The sequence below is a fragment of the Onychomys torridus genome, chromosome 21 (assembly GCF_903995425.1).
Source record: "Onychomys torridus chromosome 21, mOncTor1.1, whole genome shotgun sequence".
Classification (NCBI taxonomy): domain Eukaryota; kingdom Metazoa; phylum Chordata; class Mammalia; order Rodentia; family Cricetidae; genus Onychomys; species Onychomys torridus.
This window is the reverse complement of record NC_050463.1, coordinates 29,592,790-29,617,005: the sequence shown is the minus strand read 5'-3', so window position 1 is coordinate 29,617,005 and position 24,216 is coordinate 29,592,790. Positions and strand designations below refer to the sequence as shown.

Sequence of the window (24,216 nt, the reverse complement as noted above, 5' to 3'; positions counted from 1 at the left end):
CTGGCCCAGCCATCTGGGGGGTTGTCCACATGCAATAAAATTCATTCACAATCATCACAACATGAGGAACTGTATTAAAGGACTGCAGCATCAGGAAGGTTGAGAACCACTACCCTAAAGGTCTGTGAAAGCTTGCACCCTGGGGTAATGGTATTAGAAGTTCTATGGACCTTTAAAAGGTGTGTCCTGAAGGCTGGAGAGATAGTTTAGCAGTTAAGGGCCCTTGGTGCACAATTATGAAGATCCAAGATTGGACCTGAACACCCACATAACAAGCTGAGCATCTCTTGAACACTTGTAACCTCAGCTCCAAGGTGTGTGGGGACAGGAGGGTCACCAGGACTTGCTGGCTTCCAGCCTAGCTGTGAAAACATGAGCTACAGGTTCTGGGAGAGATGCTGCCTCAAAGGAATAGATGAAGAGTGATAAAGAAGGCCAGTCAGTGTCCTTTTCTGGCCTCTTCGTGGCCTCCTAGGCCTGTACCCCCACCCAAGACACATATACAAATAAGTAAGCCAACACAGTTTTTAAAATATTTATGAAAGAAGTAGGTCTCTGTAGGAGGTGCTTTATCATTGGAGCTATGATGACGGGATTCCCTCCCCTCCCATTCCTGCAGCTTAAATGTTGACATTTGTTCCAACATGTGCTCCATCCACATCCCCTGCCAGAGGCCCAAAACAATAACACTGCCCAGTCTTAAACTTGACTCTCCCAAACTGTTAATTAGATAAACTGCCTCAGGTAGTTTATGATAGTAACCTGAAGTTGATTGAAACACAGAGTATCATTTAGTATCAGTACAAATGCCACCTCTGTTAAACATCCTTATTCCTTCATCTACAAGTGAATTTTCCTTCTTTTGAATTTTTGTTTGTTTGTTGAGAAAGGATTTCTTTATATAACCAGGCTGTAGATCAGGCTGGCCTCGAACAGAAGGGATCCACCTGCCTAGGATTAAAAGCGTGCACCACCACCACCACCCAGCTTTCCTCTGAATTTTTCAATTACTCAGCTCCTGATTATCTCCAGCCATTGCTGTTACCAAGCTTACTATTACTTCTGCATAGGTCATAATTCTCCTGGATTCTGTGATACTCTGAGTGATATATGAAGCTGGTTCATTTTCCTGCCAGAGCATAACAGCTAGTCTATAGTCAATGTTAGATTTTTGTCTGGAGGATGGCTCGCTATCTGGATGGATGGTTATTGTTTAATAAAATGAATCTCTATAGCAGTTAGGAATGAAAATGTGGACCTAAGGATATTACAGATGTAGGAAAGAATAGCTAATTTGTGATGAATACTAAGAGCATAGAAAAAAAATGGAGCAGGAAGAAAAAACTCTGAATGTCCTAAAGAAACCTAATGGTACTTGGAATTTCATAGTGCTTAGGTACTTGGTTCTAAGATATAAATTAATAGAATAAAACAAATAGGACTATATGTTGGGATAATGGATTGTGAAACCAGATGGGTGAGGCTCATGAGCTCCTTGGTCCAGTCTCAACTGTACCACTTAGCTGTGGGGCTCTGAGGGGGAGTCCCCCAGTGTGCTGAGGAAATCACTGAAGCTGATCCATGGTCATCGATCACTGTGTTGTTTACATCAAAGTCTAATGCTAGGAACCGGTCTCACCTGGTTCGAGGCCCCAATTACCCATGCTTGCCTCTTCCCTCTTACTGCACACCTCCTGATGCTCAATAGTGTGCCTGCTCTGACATCTAGGCCAGATGGTCTTCCTGGGTGGCTGCACTCTACCATGGCCCACTGGTGCCCTTGTACACCACTTCAGGAGTGTTCCTCACCCTGGCCTAGTACCTCTCACTGTCCTGATGGCTCAAGCTGACTTGACCACAGCTTCCCAAGCAAATCTTTTGGTCTGGATCTCCAAATGGTCCACGTGACTCTCCTCCTTCCCTCCCTGGTTGGAGAGATATGCCCCCCAACACCCAAACACGCACGCGCGTACTCACACCCCACATGCACACATACCTACACATTCTCTCCTCTCTTTGTCAAGAATAATATACAGTCTTCTGGCTCTAAAAGAAACCTCGGTCCAACCTCTGAAATGTCATGCTTAACTGCTTTATTCCTCTGATGTGGGCAATGAGCTACAGGAGACAAACATCAGTTCCCACCACTCCTCCCCTAAGTCCTGTATGACAGTTTGGCACCGCTTTTTGGAAAGAGATATTTCTACACTTAAATGTTTAACTCTCCACTTGTGGCTTACAGAAGAGTCCTATTTGGGCATCTTATCCCGGGAACACAGGCATGGAGGTGCAGTAAGCAAATATCCCCTTTACCACAGTGCTCAGCTTGGTCCTTCACCTCCTCCCAAAGCAGGGTAAACCAGATTTCTGTCACCCAGTGGCTCTCTGAGTGAAGGTGGCAGAAGAGAGAGCCCATCAGACTAGCAGATACACAGATTTGTTGCAAAAGCATGGACTTGAAGCTGAGGGGTTGTATGTAATCCTGGCTCTGCCACTAAGTCTCTATGGGGATCTAAACAACGCTAGTGAGCTCACATTTCTCATCTCAATAGCAAATGAGTTGAACTTGACGGTCCCCAAGATTCTTCTGACTTTAGGATGCCAAGGTGGTCCAGGGGATTATGCAAGACCAAAGCCTTGGTAGTTCAAGGACAGAGATGACATCAGAACCCCTTTGGGCAGAGGCTGTCTTTTCCACCAGTGCCAATGGCTGTTTTGTTCCAGGTGACAAGGTTGTGACGGGCCTGTCTTCTCTGACTTAGGGACATGTCCTTCTCTGATTCAGGACAGAGATAAAACAAAAGGATGACTTCCTGGGTCTGGGGGCATCAGGCCGATCTCAGGCCTCAGCCACTGAAGGAAGCGGGGACCCAAAATAGGCTGCAAAGGGGACTGCTTTCCAAGTGCTCCCTCAGCTAAAGATAAAAATATCTCAGGCTCGGGGATGTTCCCAGTCATAAATCAATCAGCCAGAACTATTTCTGTTCCTTTGCCCAGGGTTCCCCTACATATGACCTCCATCCTGTCCTCTCCACTCTGCCCCCAGCCGCCTTACCCCTGGAGTAGGATGAGGTGTACCAGCTTCCCTTACCACAGGTCACTATCTTGTCCGTGCCAACACGGGAGTCCTTCCCCCACCTCCAAGTGAGGGGTGGGGATTCTGATACTTTCAATAGCCTCCATCATTCTGCACAGCAGAAGGCCCTTCTGGCGGACAGATTGATTCCCCCAAGGCATGCCAGATCTCTCAGCCTTCAAGGCAGAGGAGCTGCTCCTGGGTTGTGGTGGGTTTCTAGGAGTAAGTAATCTTGACTTAGACCCCTCACCCACAGATAGAGTAAGGCTCCTCCTTCCTGTGCTTACAGGGATCAGAGTACCTACCCCTTAGGGCCACTTGGAGGATTAAATGAGGCCCTGTAGATAAAGCATTCAATTTGGCACATGGCATGTTGCAGATGTTCAAAAAACAAGAATTGCCTTCCCTGGCTAGCCTTCCATCTGGCTCTCATCCTCCCACGGTTGACCCACGTCTTGAAACAGCTCCTTTGAGAAGATTTTGTCAGCCTGTCAGGTTCAAATCCAGCTCCCGGGGAGGCCCTTGAGGATATCTGATCTACTCAGAGATCCTAAATCAGTCTCCTAGTAATAATCACAGATGCCATGCTACTGGGCCATCTGGAGACTCCTTGTCTTATAGTCAATCTTCTATCGCCCTCTGCAGGCTATAGTGCCACACTGCAGGCAACGTTGGCTAGCCCCAGAAAGAGCAAGGGATTTGAAGCACCCTATGGATTAAGATAAAACAGCAGGCAAGGCAGGATGTCTGCAGAAGTTAACATTTCAGAGTATCATGGAAATTTCTAGATCACAAAGCACTTGCTGGGTGAGCTTCTATGTGTTCTTGCCTCAACCTAAGCACACAAGGGAATTCCCAGTCGTTCATTGCCCACTTGGTAAAACATCACTAATGAGGGGTCCTACCTCATAACATTCCAGAAAATCATCTGAAACAGACCTGTATAGTTCACTCTGAATGCCAGCTTGGTGATTAAAATATTGTCAATCTTATCCATGTAAACAACAGCATACCTAGAATACACTAAAAGGTGTTTGTAAAATCGGAGGAGAGTATCCCCCTTGGTAAAGTGTTTACCTAGCACGCACAAAGCCCCAGGTCCCATCCCAGCATTCCACAAATGGAACAAGGTGGCAGCTGCCTAACAATTGGGAGATAGAGGCAGGCAGATCAGAAGTTCAAGGTTATGCTTAGCTACACAAGTCTGAGGCCAGCCTGGGATACATGAGATCTTGTCTCTACAGGACTGAGAAAGAAAGGAAGGAAGAGAAGGGGGGAGAGAGGAAGGGAGGGAAAGAAGGAGGGAGGGAGATGGGAAAATGGAAAGAGAAGGAAAAAGAATATGGTGTGTGTGAGAGAGAGGGAGAGGGAGAGGGAGAGGGAGAGAGGGAGAGAGGGAGAGGGAGAGGGAGAGAGAGAGAGAGAGAGAGAGAGAGAGAGAGAGAGAGAGAGAGACAGAGAGAGAGAGTTCACATTTTAGAGCCAATGACTGGCTGCAATATGGAAGATGTTAGCATCTGATGTGATAACTCATGAGCATTTCTCACATGCCAACCAGCTAATAGTTGCATACATTAGTAGCATTCAACAAAACTGGATGGCATCATCTCTGCCTGTCCTTCCACAGCCAGAAATGCAGCTCTGTCTGGCAGGCTGGCAGTTTCACAGAAAGCACCTGACCTTATCATACTGTCCACTCTGGGCTGTGTTGTGCTGGAGCCTCCTGCCAGGGCAATGAAAGGAGATGTTTCTCTTTCTCCTGTTCTCCTTGCCGACTGCAAGCACATGAGGGAATCTACACAGGGTTCATTGGGCTCAGACATTGCATAAGAGTGAAGGAAGCTAGGGCTTGCTGCAGCTCCCTTATGTAACTGGAGTTTTCAGGTCATATATTTATAGACTTAGAGCAGGGGAAGATCTTAGCGATTGCTGGAGTCTAACCCTTTCATTTCCCAACAAAAATGAAGCACAGGAAGAGAGGATAACATTTGAAGGGCACCCAGATGTCAAACTCGGGCTTTCCTCTATGGCTGATAATGATTTCAGTATCATCATTTCTAGGTGGAAATTACTCCAAGGAAAGTTCTTAAGCCAAATCTTTTGTATATACATGAAGGTGTGGTAGAGACCCTTCATACTGTACGTACTCAATAACTGGATTGCTCAGAGTTTTACATCAGAGAATAATCTGACTTTAATAGTCAGCAATACCGGAACTAACTTCAAATTCATTTCATTCTTTATTGTCTTCCATGACGAAAAGTAGTTGGAGGTTTTAATCTCCCTCCACTATCTTGCTGCAAAATATGATTGTGGATCTGAGGTTACAATGTGGCATTCACTGGTTTGGGGGAAAGGCTTTCTGAAGAAGGCATTTGGATCCAGAGAAGCTTCTGGAGCTGTGTGAGAATCCTGGCTACACAGGCCATTCCATAACACAAATGCTTCCTAAGCCCATTTCAAACACGTCATCAAAAATGGACTCAAGATGACCCAAGCTGCTTATTTGCCACTTAAGCCCAACATCTCTCCATTTGCTTATCATTTTGTTTGCAACATTTATCTGGACCAAATGTGTCTTAATGCATTCCATTTTCTTAAAAATGCCATCCCGCTGAATCACAGCTCTCCCGTGCAGCAAGTAGGAATCCAGATACTACAGTATGCACTTCCAGCTCCATGGAAGCCCCCACTGCAGTACAAAACACTGCTGGGGACTTGCTCTTCAGACCCTCACAGACCAGGGCTTACAGTTTTCCGATGTTCCAGTGATACACTAGGAAGAAATAAGAGAATTCTCATCGCCATGTTATTTTTTTTCATGGTGTCCTTCCCATTTTATCCCAATATATGCTACCTCCTCCTAGTGCAGCCAATACCATGCTAAGACCAAATCCCATTTTACAGTCTCAGCCACAGGGAACACCCCCAGCCAAGAACCCCTTAAATTCCTAGTTCTTCATTTATTTTTACTGAACACTTGCCATGTAGCAACCATTCCAGTGGGCTAGAGAGAGGCAGTGATTAAACAACACAGAAGTGGTCCCTTTACACACGGCACTCATGGAAAACACAACCGATACATGGAATTAGTTGTTCATGCAAATCCACTACAGGGGTTTATAGTCACTGGTGTGTTATGGAGGAAAAGAGTTATTGCTCTGGGCTGGCGGCCTCTGCAGACCTCTTTAAATGATTGAGTTTTGCATCTCATTCCTTGCGAGCTGCTAACTTTGCAACCTGCCCATAGGTACCACTCTGATTAAAGATACAGGGCTTGGGTAACCATCAGCAGTGGGGATCATGGCGGGTTCTGGGTAACAGGAATGAAGCCGCACAGCTGTGGGAACTGCACAGCCTAAGACCTCACACAAGCTCTGTGGTCCTCACCTCCTAGCTAAAGCCATCAGCAGGCACGAGAGTGACCTGATGGGAACCCACCTGTCTCCTTCATTCAAGGAGACATTATTGAGGTCTAGGTGGCTCATATTCCTCCCTTTAGGACCCCCCCATCTATTCCTCATGCCAGGAATATTTAGGAGCAGTAAATATTCACTTTACCTCTAAACCCAAAAAGGCTGTGAAATTTCAAAACCCTACCTGTCTGCTAATCCAACAGAGGTTCTGAGTACTATTAGAGATCTCTGTGTGTAGCTACTGTATTGCACAACTCAGATTGGGCTGGCTCTCAGAGTCCATGGAGGAAAAACATGCTCCAAGCATGGTCTCTTTTAGCCTGGCATCATCCACCTAACATGAAACACGGGAACTACCCCAAGGGATGCCGAGGACCACAGAATTCCTCTACTGCAGTGGTTCTCAAACTATGGGTTATGACCCCTTTGGGGGCCACCTATCAGGTATCCTGATCCTGCATATCTGATTATAATTCATACATTATGATTCATAACTGCAGCAAAATCACAGTTATGAAGTAACAATGAAATAATATTATGGTTGGGGGTCACCACAACATGAGGAGCTGTATTAAACGGTCTCAGCATGAGGAAGGTCAACAACCACTGTTCTACTACATGCCCCTCCAGGATGGAAGTCAGTCACCACATAATGTAGTCATCTGGCTTCGCAGAAGGCTGCAAAAAGTCCTCGAGGGTACTTATGGCCCCAGCGTCAGAAAGGCAAATGGTAATGTTGAAAGAAACGCCATTAATCCTATTGTTTCCTTCCTGTTCCCTCTCCACAACGCCCCACACGGTGTTTTTAACAGAGGAGTCCCCAGATGATAGGGATTAGCAGCAAAGATTGGGCTCTTCTGAAGATTCATCCATCACCTGCAGCCAGCTGGGAAACGATGAAATCTGTGGGTAGCAGCTGGACAGCATGCTCGCACACAACCCTCCCACCTCGCGAGAAGCTAGTCTGCAAGCTGCAGCTTCAAAGCAGGTGCTCATCTTCCCTGGTGAGTTCAACTCAGTGTCCCACACGGCTCAATGAGGGCAGTCCTTGACCCCAGGAAACAGACCCTGACTTTTCTCTGTGGAACCTTCCCCTCAAGTCTGCCAGTTGGCGGGCACCCGTGCTCCCCCCCTCTCCCCGGGGTAAAACGGGAATTTCAGAAGTATCTTACCAGAGTGGTGAACTGGTCCACACAAGCATTTCGGATCTTCTCCGGAGTGGCGGGGCTGTCTAGCTTGAAAAGTAGTTTTGCATTATCACCTCCGTGCTGAGCTCGAGCGGCACGGATGGCGTCCTTGATGGCAAAGAAGATGGACGAAGCTAGGAAAAGAGGAGGCTCCCCAACAGCCTGAATGGACAGAACGACAGACCGTAGAACAGGGAATCAACCACAGTGGTTCCAAACTCCATGTCATCCCACAGACCCAGGACAACAGACCGTGAGTGCCTCACCAGAACGACCAGTGATGCCCACGAACAACTCCACCCAGCACTGATGGAACCACACCAAATAAGGCAAGAAGAGGCAGCCAAAACTAATAAAGACCTGAGAAACTATTTCTTAGATGACCGAACTTCACAGATTTTTTTAAGCATACTATGTCATTTTCTCTGATAACAAAATACACGTTAGTTATGTAACATACCTTTGAAAGTTAAACTATTAAATAATTATTTTTGTTACTGAGACAGGGTTTGGCTATGAAGTCCTGCCTGGCCTGGTACTCCCTGTGTAACCTAGGTTTCCTTGAATTTGTAACAATCTTCCTAGCTCAGACTCTAAAATACCAGGATTACAGGTGTGCACTACCATGCCTGGCTACTGTTTCATGGTTCAAAAACTTGGCATGTGTTTTAGCCCTTTCCTCAGATACTGGCCCAGGGAAATAGTCTATCTGGACTTCTGACAGCAATGTTTAACATGCACTGTAATAATGTGTATGAATCTGCTAGGATTACAGGTACCTCCTACCTAGTAGAGGTTGGCTTTCCTTCCCCATGGGGCATAGGTAGAACCTACATCAGAATCACCAAGGTTACTTATTAAAATGTATGTGTTGAGGTTCTACCTCCTGGAACCACAGACCCCAATTTCTGGGGTTATTTATTGTAATAATTTACTTATTTATGTGCATTGGTGTTTTGCCTGCATGTATGTCTGTGTGAGGATGTCAGATCCCCTAGAACTGGAGTTGCAGACAATTGTGAGCTTCCATGTGGTCCTGAGAATTGAACCTGGGTCCTTCTGGAAGAACAGTCAGTGCTCTTAACCACTGAGTCATCTCTTCAGCCCCAATTTCTGGGATTACGAGACCCAGAGATACGTTTTTCTCTTGAGTCTAGTGGCCCTAATATATTGTACTTTGTAAGAACCAATGGCCAAGATTACAATGTATTCCAGACCCTACCCACCCTCGACAGAACAGCAAACCATGACATGAGCAAATATTTCATTGGCTACAAGTCATGATTTCCTTCAGAGACACGAGACTATGTGAATAGGCTAAGCTGATTTCCAACCATGTTCTGCAGTTCCTCAGGACAGGAATAAAGGTAGCTCTCTGCATAATTTCCCAGGCTTCTTAGTAAGGTTTTAAGTTTAGATCTCAACAACTAGAGGGGATTACAGAATATATTGGAAGGTGTCCCCCTCCTCTCCAGTGAATTTGCTGATTCTTACAAGAACATTGAGATGCTGTATCTATAAAATCATCTCTGAGTATCAAGGACCATGATGTATGACCGAGGCCTGAGCAAAGGTCAAAATTTGACCAACAGAATTTGGTTAAGGAATTTCCCCAAGGCTCCTAGAAGGAGCCAGCTTCAATTAAAAGGTTCAAGATGTGTTCTCAGCACACTCCCATCTTGTCTCTGCTTCTTCTGAAAAGGTGAATTCTCTTCCTTCTTTAGGAGGGTCTGCAAGGGCAGACCCACCAGGTGGCTGACTGAAACTCCTTACCACCCACTGTGATCTCCCATCTTGCAGGTTAGAAGGCAGCACAGCCCCATAGCCACAGTACCTTGGATGCATAGATGGCCCTCTTGTTGGGGCAGTCACGGAGCAAGGATACTCTGAACTCAATGGGGATGCTGCCAAATGCAGGGATCTTGTAGGTGCTGGGGCCACGAGTATGCAGACTCCCCTCGGGGGAGTAGTGCAGCTCCTCCATAGTGAAGAGACCAAGGCCCTGGACAAATGCCCCTTCTACCTACAGGACAAAAGGTGACCATGGTTACCACCTCCTGCCCCAGGACAGATACTGATTTCTACAATGGATACAAAACCTGACCTATAGTGAGGTCTGGAAAGAGGCTAAAAACAGCCTACAACTGCCTGTCTGGCTCTTGCCTTGATACCAAGGCATCTCTGATGGCATGTCACTGAACTTGGTCTTAAGCAGAACAGAGGCTCAGAACATGCCAGCACAGTGGCAAGTACCATTTCTCACCAAAACCTGCCACTGTGTAGATGGAGACGCTGTCTATATATCATCCCTGGTGAATCAACACCGATAAACAAGCTCATGCGAGGGATTTCTTGAGGAGTAAATTCTTTGAAATTTACCTCCAGCCTCGTTGAGCTCTCATCCCGCCTGTCTTCTGGGAGGAAGTATCCCCTCCATGGCTTACAGATCTAGGGCACCCTCTAAACTATATGCTGGATCCCATCTGCTCCCCCACCCCGATTCAGAAGAGTGATATACGGCACTGCCCAGGCTGAACACAAGAGGGCGCTGTCAATAATCTTTGCATCCATAGTAGTTGACACAATGCCTGCCTCCAGAGGGCATTCATTCCCAAGCAGTCAGATGAGTGTGAGTGAGTGAGTGAGTGAGTGAGTGAGTGAGTGAGTGAGTGAGTGAGTGAGTATTGAGTGTGTATACGTGTGTGCGTGTGTGCGTGTGTGTGTGTGTGTGTGTGTGTGTGTGTGTGTGTGTGTGTAACGAGTGTGTGTGCTGACTGAAGAGTAGATTGGCCTTTTTCTTTTTAGAAATACACTCTATGTTCTACCAGATGCCACTCTCTCCATTGTGATTCCTCCTTCTGTCTTCTCCAGCTTGGCCTATTCTCTCAACTCCATATTTTCCAAATACAGCTTTCATTGGGCCATCTTTTCCTCCTCGTGGTTGAACCTTTACCTTTTGGTGGAGCCCTACACCTCTCCAGTCTTGGTAGCATTTACTACCTACAAAGCAATTTGTCTAATGTCCTGGGTCAGTGAGCAATGGGGAGACAGTCAGTTCTTCTGACCTCAGACCCCACTGCCTAGGACTCAATCTGTTTCTATTTCCCTGCTTATTCCCAGGTGTGTTCTCTCTCTCTCTCTCCCTTCCTCACTTCTTCCCTCCTTCTCTTCCTTCTTTCCTCCCATCTCTACCTTTGCACCTATGTGTTTGTGTGTGTGTGCGTGTGTGTGTGTGTGTGTGTGTGTGTGTGTGTGTGTGTGTCCGTGTGTGTCTGTGTGCCTGTGTGTCTGTGTCACATGTGAGCATCCAATGTCTCCTCATGCACCACGCTGGTCTCTGGGGGGTATGCCCTACCCAAGTTAATCTATATTTATTTGTTTTCTGCTTTGAGAGTTCCGCGGATGATCATAAAGTCTAACCTTTACTCAGAATGAGGTTCTCTAAGTACCATGCTCTGGCCTGCTTAAAAATGACGACATGCTGTGTCACTGGGGACCTTCAGGAAGCAGGGTGGGGGTGGGCACACACGGCTGACTTAGTCTGTCACCACTCTGGTCCCCACCTTACCTGTCCAATGTCAATAGCAGGGTTCAGGCTGGAACCAACATCCATGACGATATCTGTACGGAGATTCTGTGGACAGCAAACAGTTTGAGAAGTAAGGAATGTCTTCTCAAGGTGTGTCTTGATGACACTTAGATTGTAAGTCTCAATCCAAATAGCACTTTCTCAAGCACAGAGCATGCTGAGACAGGGAGCCCCACCACATCTTGACTGCCACTATCAAAGCTGATGTTTGAGATCTTAGCAGCTAAGTAAGGGGTGGGCTGGAGCCCTGATCTCACACCCACCCATGGGTGGTTAGAAGGGGTCTCCAGGGACTGAGACTTGGAGCCTCAGTCTGGCCGGATTGTGTGAGAAAGCAGTCAGCAAAGTATACTGTGGCTGAATCCAAAGCATTCTGATTTTGTAGAGCCTGTAAGGTACCACCTACATTATTGAATAGCTGAGGGGCTTCAGATACAGCTTAGTTGGTAGAGTTCTGGCCTTGTATGCATAAGGTTTACTCTCCCAAATAGAAGAAAAAAATTAAAAATAAATAAATGATTGAAAAAAAAATACAGGAAGATTTAGTGCCACGGGGGTGGGGGAGGGGGTGATCTGCAATTTAAACATCCGTGGGCAGAAGTAGCAGCTCATGGAGCACACCCCGCTCATTGCTGCTTCCACTACAGCAACAGTCAAACGGCTGAGGCAGCAGCTTTGTGGCTCACGGCCTAAGGTATGTGCTCTCAGGCCTTCACGGCACATCCACCTGCCTCTGATGTAAGGCCTATTTCCTCACCCAGAGAACATGCTCCGACCAGCAATTCAGACTGCAGTCTAGTTGTTTTGCTTCTCTCTTAGGCCAAAGTTTTGCAAATGTCTTACCTTATGATCCCCTGTTAAGCAGTCAATTTCCACTTCGGAACAAGCCACCCCATAACTGAAATAGTGGAAGGGGTTTCCGGAGTTGGTCTCAAAGCTATAGCCAAGGTTGGGTGTCCTGCAAGAGAAACCGGAAAAGGCTTATGTGTGTTTGGCAAACCCACCCCCTTCCATACATACTTCTTGCTCCACAAATCTGTAAATCCTAAAGGTCTTTTTTTCCCCCATTCATCATCCCCCAAAAGCTCATGCATTTCAAATACTCCAAACTTTTAATGAAACCCAGATATTCTAGAGCATTTGGCTCATGTTTCATTTTTCCAAAAACTGCATCCTAAGCATTCTGTACAACCTGGCAGCATTCAGCAGAAGCATGTTGGTTTCTACGTGGTAGGGACAACAGTGACAGATGTGCCTGGGCTCATGAAGGATGTGAAAATCACTTCCTGAAAGAGTGAGTGAGTGAGCCAGAATCCAAGGTCCTCAGCACTGACTGAAGCTCTGCCTGGGAAGGTACTGAACTGTTCTCACAAGTTCACCTGCTCACTTTTCTCCAGGTAAACAGTCACAAGATCAGGGCCTCAGAGAAGCCTGGGTGCATCCTTACACAGCCATTCCCCATCTCTTGGCCCCTTTGGGACCTCAACAAGGGATTTAAGAAAAAATGTTAAGAGAAGCAGATGTTGAGTTCTGTGTGTGTTTCTGTTTCAGAGCCTAAGTGCCCTGTACAGCTGCCATAGTGTATGAACCAAATGCATGTGTATTCACAAGCCCAGAGCTTAAAGTGTGCTGTCCCTGTGGTATTATATATCACACATATATTTACTATATAATGTACATTTATTTATGTGATTATGTGTTATGGAATAATCTTTTTGTACACTGTGAAGATTTGTCACTCAGATTGATTTAATAAAAAGCTGAAGAGCCAACAGCTTGGCAGGATTTTCAGGACAAAGAGAATTCTGGGAAGAAAAAGGGCAGAGATTTGAGGAATCTCCAGCCAGACAGAGAGGAAGCAGCATGGGCAGAACAGAGTAAAGGTAACAAAGCCAGGAGACAAAAAATAGATGAATAAAAATGAGTTAAATTGTAAGAGCTAGTTAGTAACAAGCCTAAGCTATTGGTGGAGCTTTCAAAATTACTAAGAAGTCTCCATGTGGTTATTTGGGAGCTGGCAGGAGGGACCAAAAAAAAACCTGCCTGCAATTATATATAATGTATGCATATAATACTCATTCACATACATATAAAATATACTATATAGAAATAATGTGAACTGACATGACCAGAACTCAACCTCAAACCAAACCAACCCAGGGCTGAGAGATAAGACTCCCTGGAGAAACTTCACTGTTTCTGATCTCTGACTTCGCCTTGTGTATCTAGGTGGTCATTTAGAAACCCTACCTGCCTGTACTCCAAAACAGTCAGAGAAGTAGGAGAGAATCTCTATCAGTCTGTATTTGTGTAGGATGACTGGGATGGATGAATGACCTTATCATCAAATGGAGTTAGAATCACCCAGGAAACAGACAGGGTCAACTGAGGCAGAGAGCCCTCCCTGAATATTGAAGAACTAGCTCAAGGGAAAATGGAAAAGGTGAGTAGTGCACCAGTGTGCAGCTCTCTGCCTTCTGACTCGGGTGCAATGTGACCAGCTGCCTCCCACATCCTTGCTGTATAGCCTCAGACTGTGAGCCAAAATCAACCCTTGCCTCCTCAACATACCTTCCCTACACCAAGGAGGAAAGTAACCAATACAACTATATAGCCCAGGTTATGAGCAGACAATTCATATATGCTCATAATAACCACATATTCATTCAAGACATTTTAAAACAAACATGAAAAGTTTTCAGTTAAATTTCCCAGAAATATTATGATGGACACTTGTGACATTTACTTTTTAATTATCAACTTGATACAATCTGGAAGCACCTGGCTAGAGTCTCAGTAAGGAACTGTTTAGATTGGCCTGGCCTGTGGACATATCTATGGAGGGATTTTTCTTGGTTGAGTTATTTGGAGTGGGGAAACCCATCCTGAATGTGAGCATCATCATGCCATGGGCTGGGCCCCCAGACTGTATCTGAGTGCAAGAGTGCATGCATGCATGCATGCATGCATGCATGCATTTGTCCTCTGCTCTCAACTGTGGATGTGATGTGACCTAATAGCTCAAGCTCCAACTACTACAATGATGGGCTATTATGATTATATTTATACCTAGAATTACGAGCTGAACCCTTTTCTCCACCCATCGCTCTTGTCTGGGCGTTTTACCATATCAACAGAACGGTACATTTAGTCGTATCTTTTTATTTTAATAACTCCAAATTCAGATGGGAGGGTTCTCCAGCTAATCACACTGTTACACAGTTTTAAGACTGGAGAAGTTGTGTGCTCTCTTCTATGCCTCACCACGCTGATAAAGCCCCACCATACTCTGTGTGTTGTAAGAGACCACTACGTCCTCCTGTTCTCCTGAGGACAAGTCACTATGAAGAAATCCAATGTCTAGCACAAGGAAACACACAGGTTGCCCAAACATCTATCATGATGTGCCTGAGCATCCTATCTTGCAGAATTCAGGACAGAATCATGTGGTGATATATTGTGTACTCCAAAATATTGTGTACCCTAATAAAATTTGCCTGAAGATCAGCGAACAGAACAAGCCACTAGATTAAACACAGAGGCCAGACAGTGGTGGCACACACCTGTAATCTTAGCACTTGGGACACAGAAATCCATCTGGATCTTTGTGAGTTCGAAGCCACCCTGGACTACATGAGATTGACTCAGTCTAGGAGAGAAACAGAACCAGACAGTGGTGCCACACACCTTTAATCCCAGTACTTGGGAAGCACACGCCTTTAATGGCTTGGTGGAGAAAAGGAACTAGAAGCCTTTTCAGTTGAGGAAGCTCATTCGGCTAGAGGCCTATCAGCTGAGCTTTTTCAGGCTGAGGAGTCTAGAGGTAAGAGGTATCTGTGGCTTGTTCCTTTGTCTCTCTGATCTTTCAGCATTCACCCCAATATCTGGAACTAGTTTTTATATTAAAAGACCTTTTAAGATTCAAACAACATCATCATCCTTCTCCTAGGAGACAGCACACTCAAAGGCCAGGACTAGAACTTGGGTCTTCTAATACAGTGGCTCCTGCTTTGTTCCTTCATACATAGTTCGTAATTGAATATAACAAAGCATCTTTAGACTGAATGAAATCAGCATGAGTCCCATTGACGTAATGCAAGGTTTAGGGGCACCGCTTTTTATCCAGCTGTGGACTAACCAGCACTCAGAGCTGTCAGCCGGTGCGAATGGGCAGGAAGAGGATCACACTTACTTATAAAATCCGGTAGCAGACAAACTCACTGCATTCATGTAGGCGTCCATGACCTTGAGGAAGACAGTGGCCATCAGGAAGGGACAGCTGTGGTTTCCAAAGACCCAACCCACCACCAAGCTATCATTATTCCCCTATTTCAAATGACAGAACTAATGCTTAGAGAAAATAATTTTTGACCTAGGGTCTTACTAGGCATATAACATGATGCATGTACTGGTGAGTGTGGGTAACTTGGTGTTATCTGCTCATAGTGGATACTGGACTACATGGCTGGTAGTAGAGGACAGAGATCAGAGCGACACATTGCGTGAAAGACAATTATCATTAAGGCTGCTAGGGAAATATTACAGTTGCCTGACAAACCTGTGCACAAGCTACCAGAATTAAGTTAGCGTTGAGCTTATGGTCTTCACGCATATGGCCCTTAACAAAATGAGTGTGGAAAAGGGAAGTTAAGGTCACATGAGACAGGAAACAAGAGCAGACTGACAAAACCATAGCTTGTTTTCTCTAAGTCTGTTGAGATGGGGCTGTACTATCACATGGGTCACGTGCGGTCCCATTTTGTTACTTCTCTCTCCTTGTCTCCTTGTCGTGTGTGTGTGTGTGTGTGTGTGTGTGTGTGTGTGTGTGTGTGTGTGTTACTGCTAGAGCTGAACCTAGGACTTTGCATATGACACGTAAGTGTTCTACCACTGAACTATATCCCATATAGAAAGATAATTTTGCTATGTGCTCTCAGGTCTGTTGCCTGGAAATTATCTTTCTATATGGCTCAGGCTGGCCACTCATCATCCCCCTGCCTCCACCAAGGATTACAGGCATGTAACAGTTCTGAGAATTCTTAGCATGCAGACCTCTAGTCTGGAATTCAGACAACTAGGCGCATTCTTATTGGAAGTTTCTGATTTATCACTCCTGGCATCTAATGGGACATCTTCTAGCTCTCTCCCAGATGACATTTCAGTGGCCCCCAGACTCAAAAGGTGAGTGAGGGGAGAGGCTGCCAGGGAGGCCCTCAGAGACATGGAGTTTTGAGAAGACACACCTCATTTGGACCTGTTAGATATTCGTGTGGATCCATGCCTGAATGAGCCAAGATATCATGAGGAGGTGCTTAAGGCAGACACTCCACCCTTCCAGGCTTGAGGGGCTGAACCCTAATCCAAACAAACGGGTCAAAAACTTTCCTCATGTGACTCTCATCAAGTAGCTCATGATGCATGAGCTTGTCCTTGCCCTGTGACTCAGTCATAGCTCCTTCTACTTGTGTGTGACAAGGTCATCATCTACATATTTTGGGTAGGGACAGAGGCCCTGCTGTTATGGATGTGCTTCTCCTTTGCAAAAAGTAGCTTGAACCAGCTCAGACTTACCCAGTCTTCCCAGGAGCCTTGGGGTTTCTTTTTCTTGAAAGGCTCCAGCCTTTTCAGTATGGTCTGGCAAGCTTCCTGAAGGAACCCACCACACACCAGACATGTCAGTGTTCCGCTCTCTGTAGCCCAAGTGACACCTTAGGCTACCTGTAAAACCCAATACCTAGCAGTGCTATCTCCAAGCAACCTGGGTGACCCCGATAGTAGGCAACCATTGGCCTTTGTCTAGAGAGCCCTCCTGACACTATGCCTAAGCTGACAGAGAGGAACTTCTGAGGGACTCGCAAGGAGGCACCGTCTCCCATCATGCTTCTTGTTTGAGTATATCATGTGACAGAGAAGCAACTAGCTGGGACCCAGCTGACCCCATAGTCAAATATCAATTTCAGCCCATTATCTTGTGACCAGTTCCAACCCGGGGTAGTATCACTTCCCAGAAGCCCCTGCTTTCCTTCCAATCCCCTGCCCACTTTGAACCCAACCCTCCCTGGCTTTGATGGAAATGGTGCTGCTGGAGTTTCTCTGTTAGCTGGTCATATGGAGGAATAGCATCCTTGTGGGTAGCCGAGTGGAGTCATTAACGACAGCCAAAGAGATTCTTCCAGACCATCAAGGGGACCTCTTGAGACCCCCAAATCCAGAGCCCATCCTCAGCCATGCAGGCTCCCCTGGGCTCCTCACTTACATAAACAGCCTGGCCATTGATATCGGCACTCGCAGAGGCAGCGGTGGGAGAGGTGTTGGGGACAGTGTTAGTGCTCGTCTCGCTGATGTGAATCTTGGAGGTGGGGATTTTCAGAGCTCTGCTCGCCACCTACAACAAACGAGACATCACTCTCTGAGAAGGAGGTTAGCATCGAGCTTGGCTGCCTTCTTCCGAGGGCAGAGTTCAGTTTTACTGCCAGAGGCAAGAAACAATCTTGTAAACTCTACTCTATTGATTCTGGGATGTTGTCGCACCTGGCTGAGTTTGAAGGAGAAATTTTTAGTGGGGTCTGGTTGGCTTAGACATTCATAAACCCATCGTGAGCAAATACTGGGTTTTTTAAATCTGGATAAACCTCAGTAGCCAAGCAGATATCCTGACTACAATCCAGCACCATTAGCCCAACTCCCCTGAGAGGTCTTGTGGAGTGTGGGAAATGAGCTGTTTTTGTGCATACAATGATCTCAGAGCCCAGGGTGGCAGTAATGGGCATGTATTCGGAGAATGCATAGTCAATCCTTCAGCACAGATAAGGAAACAAACCAAGAGGGAGGAAGATTTGTCCAAGGCCATGTGTAAAGGTGGCTCACAGGCCTGTTGCTTTTCCTGGAACTTCACATTGCTCATCTTCCCCCAGCATCACATCTTCCCGGCACCAGACATCCCAGACACGGTCCCCAGGCTTCTCACCTGAACCATCTTGGTGTGAAGACCTTGACCCATCTCAGTACCCCCATGCGTCAGCAGCACGGAACCATCCGTGTACACGTGGACCAGGGCACCCCCCTAAGGAAGGAGGAGGAGGAGGCCAGATACAACATTTGGTTAATCCTGACTCAGCTCAAGCTTTGAGACCGAAGGTACAGAGGAAAGAGAAAACCATCAGCCATGTTTTAGATAGAACTCAGGCAAAAAACTACACAGTATAAACCTTGTTATTTAATTAAGTAGCCCTTCAGGAGTGAAAGAAATGCATCTCTCTCTCTCTCTCTCTCTCTCTCTCTCTCTCTCTCTCTCTCTCTCTCTCTCTCTGTGTGTGTGTGTGTGTGTGTGTGTGTGTGTGTGTGTGTGTGTGCATGTGTGTGTATGTGAAGAAAGTAGATCATTTCTCTCTGTCCCAATGTTATACCTGAAGAATGAAGAAGGCACGTATCTGTGTATCGTCTTGCAATCATGAAGAAATAGAAGTTGCCCCCAGATCCCTGTCTCACTGCTCCTTCATAAACTACACCAATGGGACTTGCAAATTTCATTTTATTTCAGCAGCAGAAAGAGCCCTGGTCAGGTATGCTACTAGTAATGAGTGATTCCTCTGGTCACACCAAAAGCAGGGCAGAATGGCGTCCCAGTCCAGAGGTTATGTTCAAGTCCTATAGAGCAATTACCTGGTTCAGAAAAGGGAGTGTGAAGCTTATTCCAAACTTGGTCGGGATGATACACAGTCCTCTCTTTTTCCAACAGTTCTCCCTGGAGAGAAAAGAACATTCAAGATCTCACTCTGTGGGCCTGTCTAGCCTGGAACTTAACAGAGATCTGCCTGCCTCTGCCTCCCATGTGCTGGGATTAAAAAGTGTGTGCTACCAGACTTGAAAAAAACCTTCTTATAGAATACGTACTTATGTCTATTTGGGTATGTTTCAGTTAACATCTTTGTATTAAATCAGAACAGGACATTTGCACAGATACTGTCATGACTGAATTGTGCCCCAGTGTAGTAGACGAGAATGAGAGGTAAGAGTGTAGGTTCTGGGTCCTCCGGTGCAGGTGGCACAAACTTTGACGTACAATAGAATTTCCTCCCTAAGTGGATTTGCATTTAGACGGTATGCCCTAATGACCTTCAACTGCCCTTGCCCCAAGGAGGAAGATAATGACACTTTCTCTGTATGTTTGTTCAAATGAGTCACTCAGTAAAGAAGATAGAGCCAATATAATTATGCCCACTTTAGAGATGAATTAACTGAGGCCCACTTCAGAGACACAGAATGACTGCCAGTGTCAAATGCATTTGCTAATTTCAAAGGTAGGCACATGGCAACATGAAGTTGGTGCCCAGCCGATGCTCTCAATAATGTGGTACTCTCAGGAAGTACACAAATCGATACAGATGAATCTCAACTGATGGACTCTGATGCTGAGTGAAGGCTGAAGGTCCCTTGTTCCTGGGCTAAAGATCTTCACCTGATATTAAAGAGGAAGCTATCAATGAGCTGGCAGGTTCAGTAGCCTCAGAAGTTGTCCATTAAACCATCAGCTTGTTATTTGGGGACCAGTAGAAAGGCTGGACCATAGCCAAGCAAGAGCACATCAGAACAGTGGGTTCCCCACCCTTCGCTTACTTGTTGAACTTCTCCACTTCCATCTTGCGAGCGAAATACTGAGAGCTTGCTATGCATTCATCCCAGCACCTGGGCAAGGTGAACATCTCCAGCTTCTGGTTGAAGTGGGTCAGGTCCCCTTCTTTGTACATGTTCTTTCTCCGTACCTTACCAAGAAGAGAGACACTTGGGTCTTATAGCTTCTGGGTCCACTGTTTATACCTCCTGCCCCGGGAGATGCCCTAGGTAAGAGTCATCTTCCCCCGCAACAGGCTCATCCACTGATAATCCAGCTCACCTCCTCTGCAGGCAGTCCACAAGTCACGGCAACCTCGCTCATCCATTGTTCTGCAATTAGCATCCCCTGAGGACCCCCGAAGCCTCGGAAGGCTGTGTTGGAGGGCAGATTGGTCTTACAAATCCTCCCAGTGCCCCGAATGTTGGGTATCTTATAGGCATTGTCCATGTGGAATAGGGCTCGTTCCATTATCTGAGGCAGAGGAAACCAAAAAGCAAAAGACATGGAAATCCACTGACTTCCTTCACGAGTCTGCACAGGAAATGTACTCATGCTGGTCTTCCCAAGGCCAGCTGTTGATGGCTCTATTTCAGACCCATGTTATTTTTCCTCTAACTTATCCTCCTGTGAGGGCCCACAACCTGGCCTCCTTCATGGGAATCCTTCCCAGGACTGTGTGTGCCCATGTGAAGGCACATGCACATGTATGCAGGTGCCTGTGGAGGCCAGAAGATGTTGCCAAAGCCCCTAAAACTGAAGTTACAGGTGGTTGGAAGTCATCTGACACAGGTCTAGGAACTGAACATTGGTCCTCTGGAAGAACAAGGGCTCTTAACCACCGAGCCTGCTCTATTCCTGTCAAATTGCTTTATTTCCATTACAATTTTGCTATAGTTTAGAGTCAATCCCTGGCTAGATCATGTTCTGTGAACCAGCAACCTCCTCCATGTTCCTTCCTCCACTCTCCTGAAGCAGCCATGATTTATATAGCTACTTCTTCTACCAGATGATTGGTTGGTTGGTTGGTTTAGAACTTTTACATGTCTGTATGTATACATGTTTGTGCATGTGCACATCTGCATGTGGAGGTCAGAGGTCAATGTTGGACATCTTCCTCAATCAATCACTCTTCACCTTGTATTGAGACAGGGTTTCTCCTCAGGAGCTCACGGATTTGTCTAGAATGGGTGATCAGTGAGCTCCAGGGACCCACTTGTCTCTGCTCACTTGTGGTGGTATTGTGTTCCCTGAAATATTGTGCAGGCTAATAAACTTATCTGGGGTCAGAGAACAGGATGGCCACAATATTAAACATCGAGGTTAGGCAGTGGAGCTAGCACACACCTTTAATCCCAGCACTTGGAGGCAAAGCCAGGCAGCTCTCTGATTTCAAGGCCATGTTAGAAACAGCCAGGCATGGTGACACTGCCTTTAATCCCAGAAATCCAGCCTTTAAAACCAGGGAGTGATAGCAGAAAGCAGAAAGGTATATAAGGCATTAGGACCAGGAACTAAGTTAGTTAAGCATTTGGCTGGTTAAGCATTCAGGCTTTCCAGCAGCAGTTCAGCTGAGAGCCATTGAGATGAGAACACAGAAGCTTGCAGTCTGAGGAAACAAGACCAGCTGAGGAACTGGCGAGGTGAGGAAACTGTGGCTTGTTCTGCTTCTCTGACCTTGCTGCATTCACCCCAATAACTGGCCTCGGGAATGATTTTATTAATACGACTTTTAAGATTCCTGCTTCACTCACTTCCTGTTCCCCAGCCATAGGATTACAGGCAGGTACTGTTGTGCCTGGCTTTCATGTAGGTGCTGCGGATCAAACCCAGATCCTCATGCTGTGCATCATGTCCCCAGCCCCCTTTCTCTTGTACTTAGGTCAACTTTCCATATCTCTAAGGGCTTTTATATTTCAGTGTCTTGCTTTTCCAGTTTTAGACTCTCTCTCTTTTTGGTTTTTCAAGACAGGGTTTCTCTGTGTAGCCCTGGCTGTCCTGGAACTTGCTCTTTAGACCAGGCTGGTCTGGAACTCACAGAGCTCTCCCTGCCTCTGCCTCCTGAGTGCTGGGATTAAAGGCTTGTGCACCACCACTGCCCAGCTTAGACTTGCATGGTGCTGTCCTAATTTGGAATAGGGAAGTTTTGCCCCTGTCTTGTCCCCTTTCCCCACAGTTGTATTTTGGTCAAATCAATACTAACTTTGATATTATAAATCTGTACACATTTACAGCTTAATCTGGAAGTTACACTGTGATGTCCCCTCCCTCTTTCCCATTTTCAGCCCAAAGATAATCATTAACTTTAGTTTCTCATTAGTTTTATTTTCTATGTATGTATTACTAGCTCTTGTAAAGTTTCTCTTCATCTGTTCAATTGTGTCAGATTTTTCAATTTGTTTCATAGACAAACAAGAAACTATTTCTGGGGATGACTAACCTACTCTAGTTTAAACCAGCTTAAACCTATAACTCAGCTGCTGCCTTTAGAGTCTCCTTCACAGCATCCCTGGTTCCCTTTGTCTCTTTATTTTTCTGTTCCTGGAACTCATGTCTTTTTCCTTTAGTTTTGCCCCCTCTTGGAGGACATTTGCCAACATCTCCTCAAGAGTGGGGGTATGTCTAAGGCTCAGCAAACATCGAAAGAGAAGAGGCAGAAAGACTGCAAGAGCCAGAGGAACAGGAAGTTGGTTGTGGGACTACATCTCCTAGAAACATCTATGACACTACACCCATGAAGTCTCACCAGCATGGCTGCCCAAACAAGACCTAAACAATAACAACACTAACAGACATGCTAATGTGGAAGATGAAAATCTCACAGATCCTTAACCCTAGGTCAAGTACTACAGTCAGCTAAGGAATGTTAAGAACAGGAGAAATAGTCCTCCCCAGGGCAGTGCTCCCCATTGGCTATGCAGACTGAGTAAGTTGTATTTATATTTAAGGGAGAGACAGATAGAAAGAGACGGAGAGGGAGAGGGTGAGGGAGAGGGAGAGAGAGAGTGTGTGTGTGTGTGTAAAATAATATTTTTTTTAAAAGAGGCCCTGAATTTGAGAGAGAACAAGGGAGGGGTTGGAAGGAAGAAAGGAAATGTTGTAACTATATTTTAATATTTTTAAAAAAGAGTGGCTGTTCATATTTACTATGTTCTCACTCTTATCCAGCTCTAAATAAGATTCTGCATTATAAATTTACTAATTTTCTACTGTATTTTGAAAGTATTTTACTGGTATATCATAGTTCCCCCAATACTGAGGAATAATAAATTTTTCAAATCTGGAAAGAGCTGTGTTTTTACCTTCCTAAAAATTTCTAAAACTCAGTCTCCAGATTACTAAATTTCACGGTGAGCCCATTTTCCTCTGTTATACTCATTATAGATCCTCCTTTTTAGTCTTAAAACCTATGTCTATTAGTTTGGGGATATATTTTTTTAATTGTTTCTTGTTAGCCTCTTAAACTGCTTGTTCCCATTCTTTGTTTTCTGAAATGTCAATTATTGGGACCTCCTGGACTGGTCTTCCATTTTCCTTGTATTTTCTTTCTTACCCCTCAGTGTTTTCTCTTCGAGGGAGAGCTATCAGGTTTCTTTCAACCTCCCTTACAGTTTTCATTCCCAAGAGCTCATTTTCATTCTTGGACCAGTCTAGTGTTACAGCATGCTGCTCTCTCTTTACCGGGCAGTGCCCAATCTTCCCGAGGAGACAGATGCTGCCTTTCATTGATTTTGCTTGTTTGCTTCATTTCAGTTCACGTTTCCTCCCCAAGTGTGGTTGCATTTTCCTATAAATAAATTGCTTTTTGTGGTTCTCTGTCTCAAGTCCAGTTTTGCTTCTTTGTACAATCTTATCAACTCCTTTCCTTCCTTTTCCCCTTCCTTTCTTCCTTCCTCCCTTCCTTCTTTCCTTCCTCTCTTCCTTCCTTCTTCCCTTTCTCTGTTTCCCCCACCTAATGTATTTCTTTGGGGCAGAAACAATGTCACAGTCTCTTTATGCTGCCACCTAGAGCTAGGTACTCTAAGCATATTTATGGGATTGAATTACAGGTTTTTACGATCTTTGGGGATAACTACTGCATGCTTGTCAACCTGATTTACTCTAAACCACTAAACATGTTACACATGGTGAGAACGCTGGAAACGAACAGTTGTAATGGTAGGTAGGGAGTGTAACATTTTCTAACTGAACTAATTAGCCCCTAGCATACAGGGAGACCCAAAGAGCATAATGGGAAACCTGCTTTTCCTAAAACGTTACTTTAAAAAATAAGAATCTATGCAGGTATAACTAGTCTGGTCATAAAATTAGGATAATAACTTTTAGAAAGTACTACC

The 24,216-nt window shown here is 45.5% G+C and overlaps 1 protein-coding gene across 1 annotated transcript in view; it reads right to left on the bottom strand.

Annotated features, from left to right (window-relative positions):
- Window positions 1–5,252: 5,252 nt before the first annotated feature.
- The window catches only part of Xdh (xanthine dehydrogenase), a 66,249-nt gene continuing 47,285 nt past the window's right edge, over window positions 5,253–24,216 (bottom strand). The window contains exons 25-36 of the mRNA XM_036171334.1: window positions 20,162–20,353; window positions 19,885–20,030; window positions 18,931–19,012; window positions 18,236–18,331; window positions 17,525–17,653; window positions 16,840–16,914; window positions 15,461–15,513; window positions 12,112–12,226; window positions 11,248–11,313; window positions 9,514–9,702; window positions 7,665–7,841; window positions 5,253–5,852 (exon numbers count right to left, since the gene is read on the bottom strand). Coding sequence (XP_036027227.1) covers window positions 5,802–5,852; window positions 7,665–7,841; window positions 9,514–9,702; window positions 11,248–11,313; window positions 12,112–12,226; window positions 15,461–15,513; window positions 16,840–16,914; window positions 17,525–17,653; window positions 18,236–18,331; window positions 18,931–19,012; window positions 19,885–20,030; window positions 20,162–20,353 — 1,371 coding nt within the window. The 3' untranslated portion in view covers window positions 5,253–5,801. The remainder of the gene's footprint in view (window positions 5,853–7,664; window positions 7,842–9,513; window positions 9,703–11,247; window positions 11,314–12,111; window positions 12,227–15,460; window positions 15,514–16,839; window positions 16,915–17,524; window positions 17,654–18,235; window positions 18,332–18,930; window positions 19,013–19,884; window positions 20,031–20,161; window positions 20,354–24,216) is intronic.